Source organism: Vanessa cardui, chromosome 14, assembly GCF_905220365.1.
Source record: "Vanessa cardui chromosome 14, ilVanCard2.1, whole genome shotgun sequence".
Taxonomy (NCBI): Eukaryota; Metazoa; Arthropoda; class Insecta; order Lepidoptera; family Nymphalidae; genus Vanessa; species Vanessa cardui.
The window spans coordinates 11,668,788-11,692,915 of NC_061136.1; the positions used below are offsets into that span (position 1 = coordinate 11,668,788).

Here is a 24,128-nt window from a genome sequence, read left to right on the forward strand (position 1 = left end):
TAGGCCTTATTTGTTCAGACCTTTTTTATAATTACATTTTTCTTCAAACAAATATAAGGTTGCAATCATATGCTTGTGACACAAATACACAATGTTTATAAAATAATTTATACATTATTTAAAAATTGCTGGAGTTCCAGTCTTTAAATTAAATTCTAGTTCATAAGTAGCTAAATATAAAAACGTGATAACTATATTGATGCTTGGACGTCACTTCAGCTACTAAATTTTACACTCAGAAATAAAATGATCAAAGACAAAACTAAAATTTTAGGTACTCTAGACTAAATGCATTATGTTTATTATGATATTGATAATGATCATAGTCATAGATACCCGAACGTATAATGGCATCAAACTTTACTTTTGATGTGCCTGCTCCGCGGTCTCCTGCGTCCTCCTGACTCTCACATTATAGGCACGCAATTCTATATTGAATTTCATGAAATCAATTGTGAAAGTATGAATTTGTAATTCCATGTAAAAAGTATTGTAATTTTATTTACACACTAGTTGCCACTCGTGGCTTCGCTTGCGTTTTAGGGGGTTGTTTGTTAAGTGTTAGGCTAAAAAAATAGCCTGTGTCCTTCCTTGGAATTCAAGTTTGTTTACACCAAATTTGATCAAATTCGGTTTATTGGTTTGGTCGTGAAAAAGAGAAAGACAAATATATACACATAATTACTTTAACATTTATAAGGATAGTATAGATTCATTCGTTCTTAAAAAAATACATGAAGAAATTTTAAAACAATATGAGTAAGCAAGGACAATATGGAGAAGAGACGAACAATTCCAATTATATTTCCCTCCTTTAAATATACATTAATATCAAACATTATTTACTTTTTAATATTCATAAAATAATGTAACGGTGATACATGTTACTCCTCTTGACCGCTTCTCATATTTATGCAACAGTATTAATGCATTGCAGTAGAAATAAATGAATATTAATATGTATTTTTTATAAACTGAACCTAATTCATAAAAAATAACCTAACTATTCTCCACATACGGGATAGAAAGAAAACCATTTCCCATCTAAAACGCGTTTATAATGAGACATTTACACAAGACATCTCACAGACTCCGAGTATATGATAAATTATCTCACAGACTCCGAGTATATGATAAATTATACATTATGTTAGTTTTGAAATTAGGATATCAAAAAGTAATGTTTTCTTTTGTAATTTCATTCAATTATTTCCTTTTTTTATTTCATAATAATATTTATATGAATTTTAAGTGTATAAAGGAAAGATTTTTTTATGAAACAGTGACACTGACATATGATATGACAGTAACCTGACACATACAGATCGTAGGTACTTCCGTTGGAAGTTAATACTGTATAGTGTATATTTCTATAGTACATGCGTTTTCAGAATATATTTGAAATAATAATTTATTAATATTTTTAAGCATCGAATATAATTTGTATTTAATGTCATTTAAAATATAGACAAATTAACGTAGTTAATTGCTTATATAAAATGCCGACAATTTCAGTTAAACGTGATGCACTTTTTGCTGCATTAGGCAAATCATACAGTAAGTTGATTAATAACAATTTTACAAATTGCTGATTGAAACCAAACATAAAACCAAGTTATAAATCCAGCACTCCTTTCCCTTCATTTCAGCTGATGAAGAATTCCAAGAACTATGCTTCGATTTTGGTTTAGAGTTAGATGAAGTTGTAAGTATTAAACGAAAAGTGATTTTTCAATAAGTTTCGGATGTGTATATATAAACTATGCAAAATGTGCACATTCACGTGTTAAATGAGTATTGTTTAATTTTAGACAACAGAAAAACAGATGTTGATTAAAGAGCAGGGGTACCAAGCTGGTGCAGGTGTATCAGAAGAGATCTTGTATCGTATTGACATTCCTGCTAATAGATATGACTTGCTCTGTCTAGAAGGACTAGTTAATGGGATTTTAGTGTTTCAAGGAAAGTGAGTTGTAATAGAATTCAATATTTTACAATATAGGTAACATTTAAATCCCTCTGAATAAATTTTATCACAGTAGCCTAACACAAGTGTGTGTTAACACACTGTTTATTTTGTTTCATAAGATTATGAGACTAACTTGATACATTTTGAGACACACTAGTTACACGCTAGTAGTATTTAATATTGAGACTGCTACAGTGCATTTATACAATGAAAATTAAATTGTTGATAAATAGACTGACAAATTGACCTGCTATGAGTATTGTACCCTAGACCAGAATATGTTTTATCTTTATTACTACAAATGTTTCAATGGAATATTTTGTTTTGAATTGAATTAATAGATTAATGTAAAATTTAATAACATAATAATTATGAAAGTGTTTGTTGATTTAATCAAAACTATTTTTTGCAGAAAAGAGCCACCTGTGTATAAAACTACAAAATATGAAGACTGCAATTCACTTCATTTAACCCCAGCAACTGCTCAAATTAGACCCTATGCAGTAGCAGCCGTACTCAAAGGTGTTTCATTCACTAAAGAAAGTTATGATTCCTTTATTGATTTACAGGTATTGTTATATTTTATTCTAAATAAACCAAAAATTTAATAAAAATTAAGCTTTATTGCTCATCAAAGTGAAAAAACAAAGGATATTTTAAATAAAAGCTTAATAGAAGTAAAATTTAATCATATCAAAAATAAAATCTTGTAACGGTTTTTTTTGACCATTTGGATAATGATTCATGCTAAGTCAAGTGTAACCAGTGACAGTGATTATTTATTTAATACATTTATTTGCAATGATTATAATAAAATAATGTTATTCCTCCTATAAACATTTCATTAAACTCCTGAAAAAACATGCTTCATACAAGTAGTAAATTTCATTTCATTTCCTTTACAGGATAAATTACATCAAAATATATGTAGAAAAAGAACACTTGTGGCAATTGGAACCCATGATTTAGATACTATCCAAGGACCATTTGTGTATGATGCTCTCCCGCCGAGCGAAATCAAATTCAAAGCATTAAACCAGACTAAGGAAATGACAGCAGCTGAACTCATGGAATTGTATTCTGTAAGTACATCTTAAATGTTTAATGTAAATAAAATTTCTCATTTTAACAGTAACATTACTGGAATATATTATACACCTTGGTTATTCTATATATATGGGCAGAATAGTATGATTAAAATAAATTACATTGACACTTTTTGGCATTGGTCATAGTCAGGTTATTGACATTAGTCATAGGCTATGGGAGCATTATTCATTTTCTCATGCCTTTTAATGTTTTAATATTATTCTATGTATACATTTAAATATTGTCATTTTCAGAGCCATGCTCAACTGAAGCAATACTTAAATATTATCAAAGATAGTCCAGTGTACCCGGTGATCAAAGACAAGAATGGTGTTGTTTTGTCAATGCCGCCTATTATAAATGGTGACCATTCAAAAATCACTCTCAACACAAAGAATGTGTTTATTGAGTGCACAGCCACTGATCTCACTAAGGTAAATCAGACTAGTGTTTAGTTATAATTAATTAACAATTTAAAATGTAATAAATTCGTAGAAACAGAAAATCATAAAAATGACAGTTCTATAAATACATCATGACTTGCTTGTTTGTTGTTGCCCCAAAACCCCTTATAATGTTCATATTGTATTTATGAAATTTTAAAATTGATGGTTTTATTTTATTTAGGCAATAATCGTGCTGGATACGATTGTATGCATGTTCTCTGAATACTGCACCAACAAGTATGAAGTGCAGCAATGTAAAGTGTTTGCTCCAGATGGCACATATGAACTTTATCCACAAATGCAGTACAGAGAGGAAATTGTGAATGTCGATAAGGCTAATGGTTACATTGGAATTAGGTAAATATGCATTCATCATATAAGCTACTTTGATAGTAGTATAAATTTATTGTTATGAGGTCTCATAAGTGTTTGCAATGAAATAAAAGTTAAATAGATATTGAGAAATATATGATAACTTAATGTTGCCTTAAATTTTCGCGATTATTACACATTTAAATAAAACTAATTATAACGGATGAATCGCGTATATTAATTATTTTTATTCCTCCTTTCCAGTCTACCCGTGACCACGAACACTGCAAAGTGCTCGAAACGTCGGGATGTTTAAAAGTTTAGTTTTATTTAAATATGATAACTTGCAAATCTGCCCATGTCTCAGCGAGAGCGGCTCGCACTTGGCCGCGTTGCTGTCGCGCATGTGCCTGGCGGCGACGTGCGACGACGACGCGCTGCGCGTGCGCGTGCCGCCCACGAGACATGACGTCATACACGCCTGCGACCTCTACGAGGACATCGCCATCGCTTACGGGTGAGCCAGGGTTCCTGTCCAATGATAATACCGTAACTATGCTACTGCCGTAATCCGTACGGATGTCGAAACACAATAAACTTACTTTGATTTGATGCGATTGAGGTATAGTAGGACACAAATTAGATGTAGCATCGGAAAATGCAATGGAATGAAATTAAAACCGATTACTGCCGATTTATACAACCAATAGAAATAGCTGCCTATCGCGCCATTCGACGCTATTCGTCGCTACAGATTCGCGCGTCAGAGAAAGCAAGTGCATGTAAATCCACGTATCAAATTAACGAATATATTAGGTCATATGATATTAATAGTTATTACGTTTGTGCAAAGATCATATTCGCATGAGAAATAAATTTTGACAACTTGGTATAGCGTACTCAATTCGGATGTGATCGGTTTTACGAATTTTGCCGATGCGACATCTAAGTTGTGTCATACTATACCCATAGTAATCCAAACTACAGAAATATATCTCATAACCATCTGCGACCTATGCCGAACCGTACGATTAAAGAGGTCGCTAGCATGGGCGGGTAGGGCCGTAGTGACGGGCGTGCGTGTGCAGCTACAACCGCATCCCGCGCGTGGAGGCGCGCGGCGCGGCGGCGGGCGCGCAGTGCGCGCTGAGCAAGCTGAGCGAGCAGCTGCGCCACGAGTGCGCGCGCGCCGGATACACCGAGGCGCTCACCTTCACGCTGGTGCGTATGCCCGTCGGTCGACGTGTTGTGTGTAAAATAATATTCATTTCTTATGCTCGTTTCTGAGTCGTGATGAATCGAGATGGCCCAGTGGTTAGAACGCGTGCATCTTAACCGATGATTGCGGGTTCAAACCCAGGCAAACACCGCTGATTCATGTGTTTAATTTGTCTTTATAATTCGTCTCGTGCTCAGCGGTGAAGGAAAACATCGTGAGGAAACCTGCATGTGACAAATTTCATAGAAATTCTGCCGCATGTGTATTCCACCAACCCGCATTGGAACAGCGTGGTCGAATATGTTCCATACCTTCTCCTCAAAGGGAGAGGAGGCCTTTAGCCCAGCAGTGGGAATTTACAGGCTGTTGTTGTATGCTCGTTTCTGAGCTGCAACGCTGCTGGTGAGTGTATTATATGTGTGTACTTAAGGGTACGTGACTCTTTATGTTCCCCTTAAAAACTTCTCAAAAAAAAGTTTTATCCAGACTGTACTAACTTTTTTACATACATATTCACAAAGAAGAGCTGAGATGGCCCAGTGGTTAGAACGCGTGCATCTTAACCGATGATGTCGGGTTCAAATCCAGGCAAGCACCACTATATATACATATGTGCTTATTATGTTTTTAATTCATCTCGTGCTCGGCGATGAAGGAAAACATTGTGAGGAAAATTGTCTAATTTCATCTGAATTCTGCCACATATGCATTCCACCTACTCGCATTGGAACAGCGTGGTGGAATATGTTCCAAACCCTCTCCTCAATAGGAGTGGAGGCCTTAGCCCACCAGTGGGAAATTTACGGGCTGTTACTTTATTCACAAAAAATTTGATATAATGTCTTCTCATCCATCTAAACCTTATAATGCTGCAAAGCCTGGGTCATTCCCCGGCATATCTTATTAGATAATAATATTAAGATCAATATCTCCATCGAAATTTTATTAGTTTACTTGATTTTCAGTGCTCAAGAGACGACGTAGCCACTAAACTTGGTCTCAAAATCGAAGATGTCCCCGCCGTTCACATCTCCAACCCCAAGACACTGGAATTCCAAGTAGTCCGTACGGTGCTGCTGCCAGGCCTGCTCAAGACCATTGCAGCTAACAAAAAGATGCCGCTGCCCCTCAAACTATTCGAGATCAGCGATGTTGTGATAAAGGATGAGACAGCGGGTATGTGTTATTACATCGATAAAAATTCTAAGAATTGTCTTAGATCATTAAAATCTTTTTTTAATTGTAAAAAAATATTTTAATGAAATCGAATGCAATACATTTTCCAAGGACTAAATTATAGATAATAAATAATATTATATATTTTATCGTTATCTGGATAAAGGATGAGACAGCGGGTATGTGTTATTACATCGATAAAAATTCTAAGACAATTAAAAAAAGATTTTAATAAAATCGAATGCAATACATTTTCCAAGGACTAAATTATAGATAATAAATAATATTATATATTTTATTGTTATCTGTATCTGCCAAAGATTTATACATTTTGTTACAATAAAAATGATAGAGTTAACATAATTTACTCATTTACATTATATACGCAAGTAAAATAAAAATATAGTAATACAATTTTACATTTTATTCTGTTATGGAAACATCTGGGATACTAAGGCTCTTATGGTTCAATAACACATAAAAGATTTATCAACAGCATTTCAAACCATGGCAAGTTGGACCATTGTCTTCATCTTAAAATATTAGGAAATAGGACAATACAATTCTAAATGAATGTAACAATATTTAAATAGAGCAGCTGTCTGGAAAATATCTAAAAGGAATTTCATATACACTTTTATCACCTAGAATGAGTTCTATTATTTATTTTACTGAATTCATTAAAAAAATTGATACATTCACATCATATATAAAAAAAGAGTAAAATGTTAAAATCGATTGTCACTCATAGTAAGCGAAAATTTTACGGTGCTTATAATTTCTATAGTTACGACCAATCAGTATATACTGAATACTTGTTGAGGTCAACTATCAATAGTTTTACTATGTTCTGCAACACAGCTGTGTACTGTTTCAATGTTGAAAGGTAATTTTGAAAAAAATAAATAAGCATAATAAAATGTAATTTATAAAAATATATTTAAAAAAAAAAATCAAAAACTTAACTTTATGATTGTATCAGTTATTTTGGTAATTATGTAGTTTTGTAGAAATAACATTAAGGTTGAAGCTTAATATAATGCGTATAGTCTGGTTTTCATTCCGTTTTTTCTCAAAAATTACTAATGAATACTTTTTTATCAATACATTGTAGAAAAGGTTATCTGCTTGTTTATGTAGTGTTTACAGAAATCACTTACAAGTCATTTAGGATCATTTCTATAGATTAAAAAGAGCCTTGTAAACCAAAAATAAGTTACTTTACATAAGTTTCGAAAGTATTTTTCGTTTAATTAAATGATAAATATTTGGCTGACATGTTTTTAAAGTGTCGTAAAAAAAGGACGAATGAGGCATAAGCGCTCTTAATAAAATTTGATTTTCTGATTGATATAATTTGAAAACGCATTGTCTATACATATTATAGCCAACCGGTCGATCGCAACTTTGAATCCAGTCGACCTACAATTACATTCCTGCCAGGAACACGACATAAATTAAGGTGATTTAGTTAGTGAGGAAGTAGATTTCGTTTATCGTACATCGTTCTTGCTTGACAGACGCACTAACGATTCACGCATATACCTTAAGATTGGCAATTTTCAACTACAAACCTTACTTTGCTGATCTAGCTAAAGATGTTCGAACACTTACTCTAATTAATTACTTACCAAGAATAATTTTATGTTTTATATTTGGCAACTTAATAAAATAAAAATTACTGTATACAGTGTTATTAGTAATTCGACGTACATCCGCTAGGAGGTGATAGGGGTGAGTATTTGCAATAATTTTAACCACCATATGCATACATTGATCGCCCAAATTTCAAAATGGGAGACTCAAAACGATATTATTGAAATAATATAGCCTTTTTTTAAATTAGGGCTGATATTGACTGTTTAAATATTCACAAATATCCAGTGTTTATTCGTTTTTATAAAACAAGAAAAAAAAATAGATTATTATTGATATTTTTTTCTAAATTAATTTTTGATTTTTGCTAAAAAACGTGATAACTCAAAAATGGTTCACTTTTGGATCATGCATATGGGGGTTAAAATTATTGCAAATAATCACTCCTTTCACCTCCTAGCGGATGTACGTCGAATTACCAATAACCGTGTATATTTGTGTACTGAGATATGCTCTTTCATTTAAAATTTTATGATTGTATAGGTGCTGTCTAGCGACCAGAAGATCTTGAGTTTGATTAAGTTTACCTCCCCTGGTCTAAACGGTGGGATTATTTAAATTAAAATAGGGATATCATACGTATAATATGCAGGTGATTTGGTCCAAATCCAAAATAATGAGGAATAACAAAAAAATAATACCGCGCCATAAATAGGAATGAAATTATTTAAAATTGACAATTATAAGTTAAAGAAAGTCCTGTGGTATTTAATTTTTCATCCATATGTGTAATTATGGGATTTACGGGGAATTATGGTCACAAAGAAACGGTAAAAAATCTAAAAGCAGGTTCTCACTCAACTGTTGACGTTGGACGCTACTATGTTATGATGATTAGGTTATCAATAGAGTTCTGCGGCGACTCGCGAATGGCAGACTTAAGATGTCAGCAATAGGAAATGTTTTCGGGTATAAATATGTGTGTCCGGGGCAGAGACTGGCGCTCGCAACGAGCGCCGCTTGTGCGCGGTGTACTGCGGGCGCGCGGCCGGCTTCCAGTTCGTGCACGGACTGTTGGACCGCGTGTGCGCGATGCTGCGGCTGCCCTGGCACCAGGAACTCGGATACTATCTCCGACAATGCGAAGGTAATTAGTCATTGTGTGTAACATTGGTTGAAATGTGATGATTAGTGTTGCAGCGGTCGGAAAAAATGCCGACCAATAGACATTATACTACACGCGCGAAGACGGGTTTGGTAGCTGAAGTGTTAAGTATGTCTTATATTGAATAGTGTTTAAATGGAAACTATAGTCTGTTCGCGTTAAGAATGCAGTGAGTTGTCATTGTTTACCGGCCTGACTCCGCCCCATTTGACCAATCAAATCTTTTCAAATTACAAAGTCAAGTTCACATTTAATTAATTATTAACTGATATTTTTATTTTTATTATTTAAATTTTGTTTATTTATATATTTATATTTAATTTATTCAAGCTGTACACGTAATAATTAATGTAGCCTATAGCTACTAGATGACGTTATGTCAAAATATGTAAATTTCTAAATCGCGATGGGAAAATTCGCAAACGATTGTATATAGTGTTAAGAATTTTGTTGATTAAACACCCCGATTCGATTTTTTATTTTAATGTGTATTTTCTAATTCATTTTTTTTTTTTTTTTTTTTTATCTCTGGAAAAACGCATTACGCGTTTCCCCCACATGATGTTGTATTGTGGGGGGGTATGTGGGGCTCGCCAGCGCTGAAGGCACCGGAATACCCACTAAAAAACCAGCGGTACCCACTCCGTCTCTAGGGGGGGCATCACGGGATCGCTTACGCATTCTACCGTGACGTCCCGACGGTTGGCCTACCATGAGCTTCCAAGCTAGAGGAGTTCCCGGGGTACAGAGAACATCTCTACTCCCGGCGACGTTTACAGCTGGAGGAGAAGCTGCGCATAGCGCTGTTGTCTTCTCCCCGGTCTTCTTCGTCGAAGCGAATCCGCGGCGGCACTCTCCTCACGCGCTCGCTCCGCAGCCTCTTTCTGCGACATTACACTTTCGCAGAAAGACGCCATCTCGTTCCAGCACCTCTCGCTGTCTATCATGGCGGTTATAACGTTCGGCAGCGAAAGTTCTCCGCCGATTATCGCCACCAGGGAATGCCTCTGAGGCCCCCAAGCGGCACACTCCATCAGGGTGTGACACGCCGTGTCCACAGGCGCACCACACGCCTGGCAGGCGGGTGTTATTTCCCGCCTTACTATCTTGTGCAGGTACTTCCCGAAACAACCATGTCCGGTAAGCACCTGAGTTAGTCTGAATGTGAGTGTGCCGTGACTTCGCTTTATCCATCGACTCAAGTGGGGCCGAATCGCCTCCACTGTCGCTTGGCCTGCTGTTGGAGACCCCAGGTCCTCCTCCCATCTGCGAATAAAGGCATGTTGAGCAAGAGTCCTTACTCGCCCCACCTCCGCGGATCCTGGACGGTCTCCTCTCGCTCTGGCTTCCACCCGGAACCGGTACACTTCCGCTAGTACCTCTGCCTGGAGTTCCCAGGGTGGATCACCCGCGAGAAGCGTTGCCGCTGTCCACGAAATTGTACGGTATCTACGAGTCGCCCTCACCGCTACGACCCTCTGTGGTCTCCGAAGAAGCGCCCTGTTTCGAGCGGTGAGAGCATCCACCCATATTGGTGCGCCATACAGCGCCATGGAGCGTACCACGCCGGCATATAGACGCCGGCATGGTGAGTCTGGTCCTCCCACGTTCGGTAGGAGGCGGTAAATTCATTATACTTAGTCTTTAAAACAAATACAATTTGTTGGAATTTTAACACAAATATGCATACACCTTTACCCTGCTGTTAAAAAAGATTTGATTGGTCAGGGGGCGGAATAAAGCCGGTAAACATTGACAACTCACGGCATTCTTAACGCGAACAAAGTATAGTCAAAGTGTGTAACGTGATGATTAGTGTTGCAGTGGTCGGAAAAAATGCCGACCAATAGACATTATACTACACGCGCGAAGACGGGTTTAGTAGCTGAAGTGTTAAGTATGTCTTATATTGAATAGTGTTTAAATGGAAACTAGTCAAATTCGCGAAAAAATCCCTTCAATTATTTAGTAAATGTAAGGCTGTGTTAAAGACCATACCTGCGACTTTCACAAAGGCATGTTGCTGTGAAGCTGAATGTCATGAATCATGACATGCCTTTAAATTACTTATTTCTGTGTATATCTTTATGATTATTTGTTTAATAAGTATTGTTTTGAAATTTTATATGTTCTCTGTAAAATGTAATGATTATCATATCTGCTATGAATTAAATTTAAATTTCAGATCCTGCATATTTCCCGGGTCGGTGTGCTGAAGTCATACTCCAGGGTCGAGTTATTGGAAAGATAGGAGTAATTCATCCTAACGTCTTAACTGCATTTGAATTAACCAATCCATGTTCAGCTGTGGAAATCAACATTGAACCATTTGTATGAAATGATATATAATGCTATCATTTTAACTTCAGAATTCTTTTTGTAAGAATTGGTCACATTTTGTAAATATATGTCAATGGATTAGTGTCATCAACATTCTCTGTTTCTGGACCATTTCCTCTGATATAATATTCATCTTGTTTAAAGTAATACACAGTACAACACATTGAAATGTATAATGCATAGATAATAATGTAAGTAAACAGAAATTCTTTTTTATTAAATATTTAACAAATGTTTATTTTCGGCTTATTATTTTCACACCTAAGTTTAGAAGCCTTACTATTTATTTTAACTGTATTTATGAAACAGAATCAAGTCTCAAAACACTTTATAGAACTTGGGAATTGAAAAATTATACGTGTTTAAACATTAAAAAATGTAGTCATTTTGAAATTTAATTTTATTGTGTGTATGATAATTAACAGCACAAACGAAATAACAATATAATTAAATTTTATACACACAGATGATAAGTAGACACTAAATTTAGTTAAAATGTCAAATTAGGGAATTTAAATAGTTTTTGTTTTGTACAATTGAATTCTACAGTATAAAATTAGCAATTTAAAATACATAGAATACTGAGGTCAACTCATAGCATACAAATGATTTTCCGGATTATGTCATCCGTATTTCGAAAAATCGTAAAAATAAAAAACTTACAAAGGTAATTTTTATACTGATCAGACTAATTGATTCGAGTGGGTTTTATCTTAACTCAAGAGTGTTTCTATTATAAGCATAATTTTAAAGGATATTTAATTCAATTTCTGTTAATTTTTAAATGTCAAATTGCATTAAGATTTCTATCAATATTAAAAACATTAATACTATGTGGTAAATTTCATAATATTTTTTCATTATGTGTTATAAAAAGTAATTTTTTTATGGTTTGTATAAACCATATTATTATAGCAACAAGTATATTACTTAGGCCAATATAAAATTGATTATTACATATTTTCCCTTTATAAGGCACTTGAATTTTATTTGACTATAAAGTTTATCACAGAAACATAACCAAACATGCTGAATGTTTAAATATATACTATTTACCACATTTAACTTTTGTCAGAGCATTATATGTTATTGAATCTATAACATTATACTATAATTTATTCAAACTTCTTTCAGAGTTTCTGTGATAAATCAACATTACACAAAAGGCGGAACTGCAAACATTTCTAATCTTTCTGTTCATGTAAATTTATATCATACATAAATTACGATTTGTTGTTTAACATCTTAATACTCACTATTTTATAAATACTGAAGTATTTTTATAATAATTTGGATTAGTAATATATTCATCCAGTAATACAAAAGTTTAACACAACATCCATGCATATAGTATATGCCAATACCTTATAATACTATTATTATGTCACATGCATCATTATTGCACATATCGGCATTCATTTTACTAGAATAATAAACTTAAGTTTTAAAAATACCAGGGTATTTTTACTTTAACAAGAAATAATTATAGAATTAAAAAAATACATTGCATACATCACGTAATTGATTTACACAGCAACTACATTCAACTGCTAATATTTTAGATTAATTCATTAATTAATGAATATGTTGCAATCACTGTAATGGTATAATATATTTAAATTATTAACACTTAAATTGATTTATTAATTTTAGTGAAAACTAAAAGAAATACTTTTAATTTGTATACTATAGTATAGTGAAGGGGACGGACAACGAAGCTGCTTATGGAAATATAGATTAATTTAGTTAGTCAAGTAATAATTCAATTTTGAACATTCTTTGTAATTCTCCTCTTTTGAAATCTGGACCTATTATAAATGGACACAAATAGAATGAGAGTTCCTTTAAGTTTGGTGCACTGGTTTTTATGACTTTAGCTACTTGCATAGTAACATGGTGACATCTAGAGAGACTTAAATATGTTAGGTGTTGGAATATATTATTTGAAAAATATGCCAGTAATGCATTTGTAGAGAAATATCCATGGCGTAATTTTAAAGACCGCAAATTCTTTAATCGGTAAAAATGTAATAAACTAGAATCAAACAATGTTTTGCAGGTCATTATGTGTAAGACTTGTAATGCCTTACATTTAGATATTGATGCAATTATATCATCATTCAATGTATCACCATAAATATGCAGAGCTCTTAAAGTGTTTTGTTTAGTTCTTAGCAAAGATTCAAGGAAGTCTGCAGGTATATTCTTCATTTTTTCCATATTAATACTTACTAAATTCATGCATTGTAACATACTGTATAAGCTACCATGGGTCAATGCAAAATTGGATAATATTAGTGTTTCCAAATACTTCAACTTCTCAAATGGCAGGTGATAAACAAAATTACCATTTGCATTTTCAGCATTTTGTACTATCAAAGAGTTGCGGAAACTTAGAAACTTTAAATTAGGCCAATAGCCTAAATCATCAAAAATACAACTATCAACTTGAGATATACTTATTTCTAGGTGAGTCAAATTTGGACAGTAGCTAATAAGGGAAGACCTGACTTGTGAATACAATTTAAAGTACTGTAATTTTACATTTTTTAAATATTTAGCCACAAAAGGCACAATGCTATCACTTATTTTCACATAATTCTTCATACATACAATGAGACGTGTGTTATCCCAAATGCAGGGTGTCAAGCAGAGTTGTTGCCATCTCACGCACACTTTAGCCACCGCCAGCAGTGATTCAAAATCAATCATAGAAAATATGTATATAAGTAATTCATTTGGCAGATCATTTATTGTTAACGCATGAGGGTATTGTGGCACACCTGTCACCTCGAGATGCACCATTCTTATTTGCTTTAGCCCACCCTTTGACAGTCCTGAAAATTTGATGTAAAAGACATATTAAACTTAACCTTTTGTATGAATGCTGTAAATACTTTCAACATATATAGCATAACACAATAATTTGTAAATTAAATTTAAGTCGCTCCAATAACAACCATGATATACAAAGCGTACCTTGGAATTACTTTGCTTCCTATTCGAGAATATTTAACTGTTTGCTTTAGTAAAATCATAATTTTTGTAAACTTTGCCTTCAGCGTTTTCACGATTTATAAAAATCTTTTGAGAAGTATAGCACTTTGTATGTGTAAATAAGCTTCATTTTAAAATATAAAACAATGTATTCTATTATTTTTTTAAAGAAATATTAAAAATAACTTTCATCTTTGACTTGATGCTATTTTCGTATGACGTATTACGATGTTCGCTGACAATTAGATGACTGACATTCGTTTGACGTCTGCGCTTAGTTTTAAGCAAAAAAATATTTTGTAAATAAATCAATAATATCTGTATACTGAATTATATAAAAGAGAATGTAATAAAACAACTAAAGTACACTAAATAAGATATATTTTTACTATTCTCTATTTATAAAAACATCATAATCCCTGTAAAAAATAAATACGCATCACTTATATCATCAGTAAATTCAAAGTTACATTGAATAAAGGTATTTAAAACATTTATGACGATATATTTTAGCTACCTGTTTATCTTTTAAAAAACAGGTGGCAAATACTTTGCTGCAGGCGTAAAAACAGATCCAGACTTTCCAGAAGAAGTAATTACCGGGGGTAAGTACTCTTGCGTGGGTATCGATTGCACATTCCCTGTTGATGTCACTGTTACTTGTGATTGGGTGTTTTGAACATTCGAAGTTTGCTGACCGGAACTTGGCTTCAAATAAGTGGAACTAGGGGTGTTTAATGGAGGAATATAGGTTTTTGTCGGGCCGCTTACTTGTGCAGCATTGCCCCCGGTTTGTTCTACAGTCACTGATGGAGTAAGTTGTGGCATAGAAACTGTCGGTGGTAGATATATGTCTGATGGCATAACACTCGCTGTTCCAGTTTGAATATTTGATGGTACGCTAAGACCTATGTTACCTCCTCCAGAATTAGTAGGTGGTAAATATTCTGGGGCCTTTGTTGAGACACCGGTAGATATGACAGAGCTTGACCCTGAAGACGAAGAACTATAACCAGTAGATCCTGAATTAGGTACTGTTTGCAAGTTTGTATTCTTGTAATCATATCCTCTAGATCCTGATGATAGAGATGTACTGCCTCCATGCGATATTGAAAGAGTGTTTTGTGTCCCACCGCTGTAACTATATCCCGACGAACCACCTGAAGTCATTGTGGTGCCCGAACTCGTGTACCCACTGTTAATATTACTATCGTCAGTACCGCCTGTTGATCCAGTTTCAGTATTTTGCGTCGCACTTCCGTAATTATATCCGGCCGCACCTGAGTTTTCTGTTGAAGTTGCTCCTGTAGAGTCAGTGTTGGAGTACCCGACGTTGCCGGTGTTGCCGCTGGTTGGTGCGGGATATGCATAGTACATTTGTTGTGCTGATATCCTGTCAACAGTTGTGGCTTGAGTCGAAGTCGAACCAACAGGAGTTTGAGAAGGCAAATTGAAAGATAGAGATGGACGGTCGTAAACATACCCAGCCTGACGACGTAATCGAATGTTTTCCACTCCAAACACGGCATTAGAGAAAAGATTATTAGGAATCGCTCCAACAAGCAATAAATTGATTAAACACAAAACATATTGGACGAATGTGCCCATTTTGAAACAAATTCTCACTAGCGGTGCACTCTTAGATAGACTTAATTTATAACTTTCATGAGAAAACACCTCGTGCCATTACGCAACAAACACCCTAAACCCTACTACTGCTCGCTGAGGATCTTGTTAATGCCAACTTTATTTGTTTTATTTATGTTTATAAAAAGTTAGTAATTTTATTGTTACTTTAAATTAAATATATACTCATACCTATCTTACTTTGAAATATACAAACACACTAAGTACATGTATAATTTTTTTAATAGTAGGTATATTATTAACCGAAAAATTTAATAGAAATAAACATATATTTCTACATGATACGTAAAATTGTACTTAAAGTCTTGGTCATTCATATAAAGAATTAGCATGGACGTTATTTGTGACTGCCCATCTGATTATTGGTTTGGATTTAACAGTATTGAAAGAATCAATACAGTAACTAAGACCCAGACACTATACAATGGATTGAGTTTTAATAAATTCATTGAAGTGTTTGTTTACAAGGAACCCATCTTGTGGTTTTTCATAAATTACAACAAAATTGTCCTCTCGACTCGGTTTGTATAATTGATAACAAAGAATTACCACAGCATCTATTTAGTTTCAATTATGTCAAGGTGTTTTTTGGCATTATTATTGTCTGGTAATTATTTTTTGTACATTTACGAACAGTTCAGGATTTTACCATACATTAATAGCCCGTATATATTTCACTACTGGGAAAAGACCTCCCATTCTAGTAAGAAGATTTGGATCTTAATCACACTGCTCCAGCGCCAGTTGTTCGATTTACATATTCTTGGAATTCAACAGACTTATGATAATATATAAAGGTATAGGGTATTGTAAAGGTCCTTGCATTCGTTTTATTCATTAGAAGATTTCGCATTTTTAATTTTTAATTTATTATTATTAGATTTCTTTTATCTTCTAAAAGCGTGTTAGGTTTTATGAAGTATGTCAATGACCTTCATGTACGACAAAGTTTAAATCTTGCTAAATAAGCCGATAAATATATATTTAACCCACCCTTAATAAAATTCAAATAAAATATAAATAATTATTTTTGTTTATATAAGGAAGTGTTGATAATGAGATAAATTATAAGAAATAAAAAAAAAAAACAAAAATCATCGAGGCCAAGTGAATGGAGCTAGTCGTGTTTAGTGTTGGTTCCTAGACACTCGTTCGTTCTGTGCAAGCATTATTGAGGTATTTAAAAGCTTAAATAATAATTTATTACATTGCTATACAAATGTATATGTTATGTTTATACATACTTTAATGCAAAAATATATATACATACATTATTCCGCATTGAACGAAATTGCAATAAAATGTTTGTCACAATTACATTACAGCAAATAACTATCAATTAAAAATATTTTTCTTTTTATTTGAAGAAATGGCGCTTAAGTTATATGGTGTATCAGATGGTCCGCCGTCTTTATCAGTAAGACAAGCTTTAAAATGGTTGGATATCCCTTTTGAGCTGATCAACGTCGATTTTGGAAAGGGTGAACATATGACAGCTGAATATGCGCAGGTAAGGTTTTTATAGAACACTCTTGAAAATTGAAAACTAATAAAATACTTAGGTATCATAACAGAGTCAAGACAGGACGACGTTTAAAATAATTATTAATTCAAGAATTATTTTAATAATCTACTTAGTAATCTACTAGGCCTAATGTTTCTATATACATATTTGCATTTTAAATCGAATTATTTATATTCATAGCGAATGTTAACTGGGTATTACTATTACTACCCAGGTATTACTTTCACTGGAATCAACGTTCGTAATACGAGAGAGTTGTTTAGAACCTGATTTACATAATACTGAAACACCCATAACTGCTGCATTATTTTCGATATAAATATAACAACTCAAAAAACATAGTATTAATGTCGAAATTAAATATATAAAAACAAACCTAAAGTATTTATATATTTGTAAAATATCACATGGTCCAAATTAAATAAATTAAGTACGTATAATTTTGATATAAAATATTACTTTCAGATGAATCCACAAAAAGAAATTCCTGTATTGGACGATGATGGATTTTTTCTCGGCGAAAGTAATGCTATATTGCAATACATTTGCGATAAATTTAAACCGACTTCAGAACTGTACCCACGGGATCCTCAATTACGGTAAATCCTTTAACGTACATATTATACGCAACGCAATGCGATAAATGCCTATAATAAGCATATAATTTTTAACAGAAGTTTACTTGTAGGACACATGAAATAAATTACTATGCCCTTATTTCACTTACAATCTGTATAGTAAAATATTTTTAATAAGTGTTAGGAAGCCTTTCTTATAAAATACTACATATATGATGCTGATAATCGCTTTGATGGGATAATTAACTCTGAAAAAATGGTGAAAATCAATGAAATTTATGATACACGCAGTGGTAAAGGCATCGGCAGTTCCCTCGAGTTATAATTTTGATTTTGAGATAATTTTGTTTATTTTCATTACGTTACGAGATATAGAAATTAATGTCAAAATAACAATTTTGACATTAATTTCTAATTTATTTATCAAAAAATATTTGAAGGATTTCTGCTATCCATTATAAATATTTCTATTATATTGGTTGCGACTTGCGAGGTACTTTATAAGAGTTAGTGAGCTCTTATAAAATACCTCGCATTTTAGTTTTTAATAATTTTAGATGTGTCCGTCAATCGGATTGACGAACTAACAATATAGTTTGTTTTACTTGTATTGTTTATACATGATACACTACCAAAAAATACATTTCACATTTTGTTTTAAGACACTTACAAATTGTAAACCGTTAAAATAATAAGACTCTGTAATTTTTTATTGTTTTACAGTTTTATTGTTTGTCTAATCAATAATTAAAAAACAATATATTATTTAATTAATGAATTTATATTTTGATTTCGTGGTGTTTAATCAAGCATTCTAGACTATACGTACAGGCGTACCGACCGTCGACCGAGTCGTCGACCTACTTATAACGTATTGCATACATAGGTGGGTGGGTAACTAGTCTGGATGTTCGGACCGATTAGAAAGACTTTCAAATGGAAATTTAATGAAAACACCGTTCGTAATGTATAAATGTAGGACATATTATCTTATCAGTTGACTCCGATTGATATTTTATATTATTTTAACAAAACCCGTAGTAGATATTACGTATGTAGCACAGACAACAATCACAAATGTATCGTTAGACTTTTTATTGTAAACAAGAATCTGATAAATACTTATAACGGTTTTCGAAATATAATTTTTATTGTCATAGCTAAAACAGGATAAAATAACATTTTATTAATTTTATTATTTTGCATTATTCCGAATAAATGTTATAAAAATTACAAACAAAGGAAAAAAAATAAGTAACATAGTTACATTAATACATTATATGTATAATAATGCCAAATACTATCTAAGTATAGTACGACACAAATTAAATGTAGCATCGGCAAAATTCGTAAAACGTCCGAATTAAGTACGATATCCCAAATTATCAATATTTATTTCTTATGTAAATATGATCTTTACACAGACTTAATAACATGTAATATTATATGACCTTATAAATTCGTCAATTTGACACATCGATTTCACAAGAATCTATAGCGACGAATAGCGTCAAATGGCGCGATAGGGAGCTATTTCTATTGGTTGTATATTATATCACCAGTAATCGGTTTTATTGAATTTGCCGATGCTACATCTAAGTTCTGTTGTACTATAAGTACCTAAATATACTTGTCAATTGAATATCTTAAACCTTATTAATAAAACGTTTTACAGTTAAAAAGGTCTTTTTAAAAAAATGTAAACGCATAAATCTATGTATAACTAACTAGATACGATATTACTTAGTTATTGTGCCATAACAAATTAGAAAAGATGTTATATGCACCTATACCTGCATGGTATTTGTTGTTAAGTTTAAGCCCGCGAAAGCTTAGAACAAAGCAATCTTGCGAATACAATATAATATTTACGTTAGAAATAATTCCTTAAAGTCTTATATTAAGGTGGTCTGGATTCAAAGGGTCGTGTCATAGTCAAACTGCTCAGGTGATAGGTATGAGGACAAGCAAATATGTGCGCAAATACAGAGGCACGCTTTAGTCCTTTACAATCATAATACGATCGGAAACAATGCGTCTTACTCACATAGTATTAATTCTTTTTATTTTACTAATTTCTGATTGAAATACATTCCTCACACTTTACCATTAATTATGTTAAGTAGGTAGGTATTCTTTATTAAAAATGGAATGGAATAGTACAGTACAGTACAGTAACAGCCCGTACATTTCCCACTGCTGAGATAAGGCCTCCTCTTCCATTTAGGAGAGGGTTTGGAACACATTCCACCACGCTGTTCCAATGCGGGTTGGTGGAACGCACATATGGCAGAATTTCGATGAAATTAGACACATGCTGGTTTCCTCACGATTTTTTCCTTCACCGCCGAGCACGAGATGAATTATAAACACAAATTAAGCACATATAAATAGTGGTGCCTGCCTGGGTTTGAACCCGCAAACATCGGTTAGGGTGCACGCGTTTTAACCACTGGGCCATCTCAGCAGGAATGGAATAGACTAGAACATTTCAACAAGAGCAATAACACTACCAATTTTCTTTCAAAAACCACTGTAGATAACTAGCTCCAAATTCTCTGAAAATTTTATAATTAAGTCAGGTAAAGTTTAGCTCATCAATGATAGAGCTTTCCACGTCTTGGCACAAAGCTTCGTGTATATATAGGGTTTGGTGATGATACAATTTTGAATAATTAAATGGTAATAGACTAAAAATAACTAATTTATAAGCATACTCTTCGAAGAATAACCTGTAGGATACATACAACTCAGCACACAACTATTTGAAAGTAGTGGGTTGACGATCGAATAATTGTAAAAGGCAATTATGTCACAATACCTTTAACAAATACCTCCTTACAAATCCAGATCATATCTGTGTCCTCATAAATAAATGTTTTATCAGCAAAATAAAACACAGTGTAAATAGTACAACGAGACTGCAATCATTATAATAACAGGATAAAATTAATCTGTTTACTATTTTCCCAGGGCGGTCGTGAATCATCGGCTTTGTTTCAACCTTTCAACATATTATGCCAACATATCCGCATATACCGTAAGATTTATTTTTAAAACTTTTTTTCTATGTTTAAATTTTATTTTTATTAACTTTAAGTGAATAAAACAGAATGTCATAAAATAATTTGGTACTTATATTTAACATATATAAAAAAAGTAATATCGTAATTATGAAACTAATTTCGTTGTGGTAGGAAAAGTAGATCTTAGAAAAGAAGTAAAAGGAACGAAGCCTCGAGAATTGCATTGTTAAGACATGTTTAATGCAGGCCTGTACAGAGGTATTCAACCGCTGGTAGTGGTTTGAGTCTTACATTTACTCTCGCCAAAGAGTATTCATGTTTTTAACAGCAAAACATGCTGAAGGGAGAACTTAGGGTGTGCTAGTCCAAGCAACACAAAAGGAAAAAAGCTTCTATGATCCAAATCTCAGCAACGAACTATGAGTGTATTAAATTATGTATACTTCGAACAGTTTCAGTACCTACGGGGGAAGGTGCTATTCAATCACCTATACCATATATAGCTTAAAATGAATATTCTTTTTAGATGGCGCCGATTTTCTTTGATTATGAACGCACTGACCTTGGACTTAAGAAGGTCAAAATGGCACTTGAAGTGTTTGAAACCTACTTGTCGAAATTGGGAACGAGTCATGTGGCCTGTGATCATCTTACGATTGCAGATTTCCCCCTTTTCAATTCCACCATGACTTTGGAAGCTATCGGATTCGACTTCAGTAAATACACAAAAGTAAATTAATACATATATTTGATTACACTGTCAATGTCAATAATATTAATTCAACAAATTAATCTCATACATTATTTGTTCCAGATTTATAATTGGTACAATAAATTTAAAAATGATTATCCGGAACTATGGAAAATTTCGGAAGATGCGATGAAAGAAATCCAGCACTTTGCGGCAAATCCTCCGGATTTAAGCAATCTTAACCACCCTATTCATCCGATCCGTAAAGTAAATTAAATAAAATGTAAAACAATACTCTTTCTCTTTTATTTGAACAGTGTTTACATAATTATTTAACCAGAAACGCATCTTTTCAAATAACCTAAGCAGGCGTTGGTGCAGCAGTCTTTATGGTTCATGCACTGAAAGAAAAATGTGATTAAATATATTAAGTTTGAGTGCTTATATTTCAATCTTAACCTTACTTAGTTTCTATGTTTCTTTTTTATTGTATAACATTACTTCTAAAATGACAAAAAAAATTACAATCAAGTTTTTATAACGTTACTTATATTGATATATTTTTGTATGATATGTAAATTATATAATTAGCATTATATTTGGTTATGATAGATATAATTATGTATATTTAAAAAAAGTTGATCTACGACTTGAAGGTCACATTACATTTGAAAAGTGTGTAATGAACTTTGGTAAACTCGTTTCTTATAAAAATAGTTTTGATACAATTACATTTTTTTATTGAAAGAATAAATTATATAATATACAAAGCTATTAATACACATCGCTAAAATTGGTAATTTTTATGTTGTTGTTAATGTTTGGGCATGGCGAATTTTCTTTCTAAACAAAACAAATAAATCATAATATGTAACATATTATGTTACACATGAAAAATATTTAATCAAATGAAATAAAAGTGAACTTACGAATTCTCCTATTGCTTTACACGTTTTGTTAAGTGGGATTTCTGGAGCAAGCACTTCTGAATCGAGGCTGAGTTTATTGCCATCAATTAAATCTTGAGGAGCTGACATTTCCTTAGTGAAAACACGGTCAGCGTTTCTACCTCGTATTATATATCCGCATGCTAACTCGCTGAGGCATACAAAACAAACAAGTAATAAAGCAAAACTTGCACGAGACATTGTGGTTGGCAATTTGCGTATGACACTGACAAACAGTCGCCGACTGATGCAGGGTGAGGTGGAGACAGCCATTATATGTGCGTCACATACTTGCTACACACCCGCATAAATGCATCACAGTGCTAATGTACAGATAAAGTGCTGGGCCCCGTTACCAATATTGATCACACAGGATGCTATTTTTTAAACCAGTTATAAATAACTGGTTACATTTGTAAGTTCAATCACAAACAAACATTTTAATGTTTTGTAATTGAACTAAGTGTATCGAAATGTGTCGGTATATGTATTTTCATAGTGTTTTCAATTTTAACGATTACATTTTGGAAATAAAATTGCAATTGGTGTACTTATATTTTTTTATTTTGTGTCTGAATACACCATTACTTTTAGCAAGATATACGTGACCCAAAGGCTTATTCTATTTTCCTTACAACGGCAATGACACGTTCCTGATTCTATTTCGTACCGATGTCGAATATTTGCAGAAAAATTAACCTTAGCTTAATCGTAACAAGCTAACCTAACTAATCAAATTATACAAAGCGGTTACGATATGATCCCGATTATACTCCGATCCAGCTTTGACTGTCTGTAGAATAGGAAAATGATTGAACCGTAACGATTGCTTCGATTCAATTGCGGTAAGCTGTCAATTTGTCAGTAGAATTGTGGGCCAAGTTGTTATTTATGTGTACGTTTTAACTAATTTTTATATATGTCCGTAAATGGTTCTTTCTTTTCGTATATCTTCGGTGAATATTTTGACTTTATCCGATCTGTTTAGAAGTTCATTGAATTTGTTGAGTTTACACTACATTAACAAACATACCAACACATTGAGTGCAATCTAAATTACCAGTCCCTAAGTACCTAAGACTTCCAGTTACGTTCTGACATGTTAAACAGATAAAAATATTATAATGAAATAAAAAACAAAGTAATTATAAACATTTAATAATATAAACGTTACTCTCTAGAATAAATTATTGCCATTTTTTAACGTTAATCAAGTATGTCGAATCGAAATAGACTTTTGACAGTCTTTCTTTCATTTCTTTTTAATTTATGATAACTTTAATCTAAATAAAATATTTTAAATTAGGTACGTACAAATGCCAATTCTACATATTCTTTGGTTCTTTGGTTCATAAGATAGGTAATTGCATTTATTTATTTTCTCTAACGACTTCACTTTATATCA

The 24,128-nt window shown here is 33.0% G+C and overlaps 4 protein-coding genes and 1 long non-coding RNA gene across 6 annotated transcripts; 2 read left to right on the forward strand and 3 right to left on the reverse strand.

The window, feature by feature from the left end:
* Positions 1 to 1,339: 1,339 nt before the first annotated feature.
* LOC124535034 (phenylalanine--tRNA ligase beta subunit) lies at positions 1,340 to 11,550 on the forward strand. Its single transcript, XM_047111057.1, has 12 exons — positions 1,340 to 1,557; positions 1,650 to 1,705; positions 1,812 to 1,966; positions 2,382 to 2,538; positions 2,875 to 3,051; positions 3,313 to 3,492; positions 3,686 to 3,861; positions 4,184 to 4,333; positions 4,905 to 5,037; positions 6,001 to 6,211; positions 8,802 to 8,954; positions 11,158 to 11,550. The coding sequence occupies exons 1-12, from the start codon at positions 1,500 to 1,502 to the stop codon at positions 11,307 to 11,309; spliced, it is 1,758 nt and encodes a 585-aa protein (XP_046967013.1). The 5' UTR covers positions 1,340 to 1,499; the 3' UTR covers positions 11,310 to 11,550.
* Positions 11,551 to 11,694: 144 nt separating this feature from the next.
* Positions 11,695 to 14,560, reverse strand: LOC124535035 (F-box/LRR-repeat protein fbxl-1-like). Its single transcript, XM_047111058.1, has 2 exons — positions 14,292 to 14,560; positions 11,695 to 14,149 (listed from the first exon to the last, which is right to left on the reverse strand). Exon 2 carries the CDS (start codon positions 14,115 to 14,117, stop codon positions 13,059 to 13,061), a length of 1,059 nt encoding a protein of 352 aa, XP_046967014.1. The 5' UTR covers positions 14,118 to 14,149; positions 14,292 to 14,560; the 3' UTR covers positions 11,695 to 13,058.
* Positions 14,561 to 14,732: 172 nt separating this feature from the next.
* LOC124535252 (secreted protein C-like) lies at positions 14,733 to 16,074 on the reverse strand. 2 transcript variants are annotated; one of them, XM_047111386.1, is made up of 2 exons: positions 15,793 to 16,074; positions 14,733 to 15,702 (listed from the first exon to the last, which is right to left on the reverse strand). In XM_047111386.1, the coding sequence occupies exons 1-2, from the start codon at positions 15,915 to 15,917 to the stop codon at positions 14,838 to 14,840; spliced, it is 990 nt and encodes a 329-aa protein (XP_046967342.1). In that variant the 5' UTR covers positions 15,918 to 16,074; the 3' UTR covers positions 14,733 to 14,837. The 2 variants fall into 2 exon arrangements, with proteins under 2 accessions (XP_046967342.1, XP_046967341.1); XM_047111385.1 differs by having other exon boundaries at positions 14,733 to 16,074.
* An 863-nt stretch (positions 16,075 to 16,937) lies between these two features.
* On the forward strand, positions 16,938 to 22,068 carry LOC124535287 (glutathione S-transferase 1-1). Its single transcript, XM_047111460.1, has 6 exons — positions 16,938 to 17,132; positions 17,324 to 17,466; positions 17,947 to 18,080; positions 21,033 to 21,099; positions 21,612 to 21,815; positions 21,900 to 22,068. Exons 2-6 carry the CDS (start codon positions 17,326 to 17,328, stop codon positions 22,050 to 22,052), a joined length of 699 nt encoding a protein of 232 aa, XP_046967416.1. The 5' UTR covers positions 16,938 to 17,132; positions 17,324 to 17,325; the 3' UTR covers positions 22,053 to 22,068.
* On the reverse strand, positions 21,816 to 23,235 carry LOC124535288. The gene is made up of 2 exons (XR_006966803.1): positions 22,706 to 23,235; positions 21,816 to 22,177 (listed from the first exon to the last, which is right to left on the reverse strand). It is a non-coding gene; the product is annotated as an uncharacterized LOC124535288 (long non-coding RNA).
* Positions 23,236 to 24,128: the final 893 nt, after the last annotated feature.

What these genes read in the sequence shown, in the direction of transcription:
- LOC124535287 (XM_047111460.1), top strand. Translation starts at nt 17,326, where the DNA reads ATGGCGCTTAAGTTATATGGTGTATCAGATGGTCCGCCGTCTTTATCA. An exon ending in CCAACATATCCGCATATACC is followed by an intron (nt 21,100 to 21,611) that starts GTAAGATTTATT and finishes TATTCTTTTTAG; the next exon opens with ATGGCGCCGATTTTCTTTGA. An exon ending in ACTTCAGTAAATACACAAAA is followed by an intron (nt 21,816 to 21,899) that starts GTAAATTAATAC and finishes TATTTGTTCCAG; the next exon opens with ATTTATAATTGGTACAATAA.
- LOC124535035 (XM_047111058.1), bottom strand. Translation starts at nt 14,117, where the DNA reads ATGGTGCATCTCGAGGTGACAGGTGTGCCACAATACCCTCATGCGTTA.
- LOC124535252 (XM_047111385.1), bottom strand. Translation starts at nt 15,917, where the DNA reads ATGGGCACATTCGTCCAATATGTTTTGTGTTTAATCAATTTATTGCTT.
- LOC124535034 (XM_047111057.1), top strand. Translation starts at nt 1,500, where the DNA reads ATGCCGACAATTTCAGTTAAACGTGATGCACTTTTTGCTGCATTAGGC. An exon ending in ATTTTAGTGTTTCAAGGAAA is followed by an intron (nt 1,967 to 2,381) that starts GTGAGTTGTAAT and finishes TATTTTTTGCAG; the next exon opens with AAAAGAGCCACCTGTGTATA. An exon ending in GATAAAGGATGAGACAGCGG is followed by an intron (nt 6,212 to 8,801) that starts GTATGTGTTATT and finishes TGTCCGGGGCAG; the next exon opens with AGACTGGCGCTCGCAACGAG.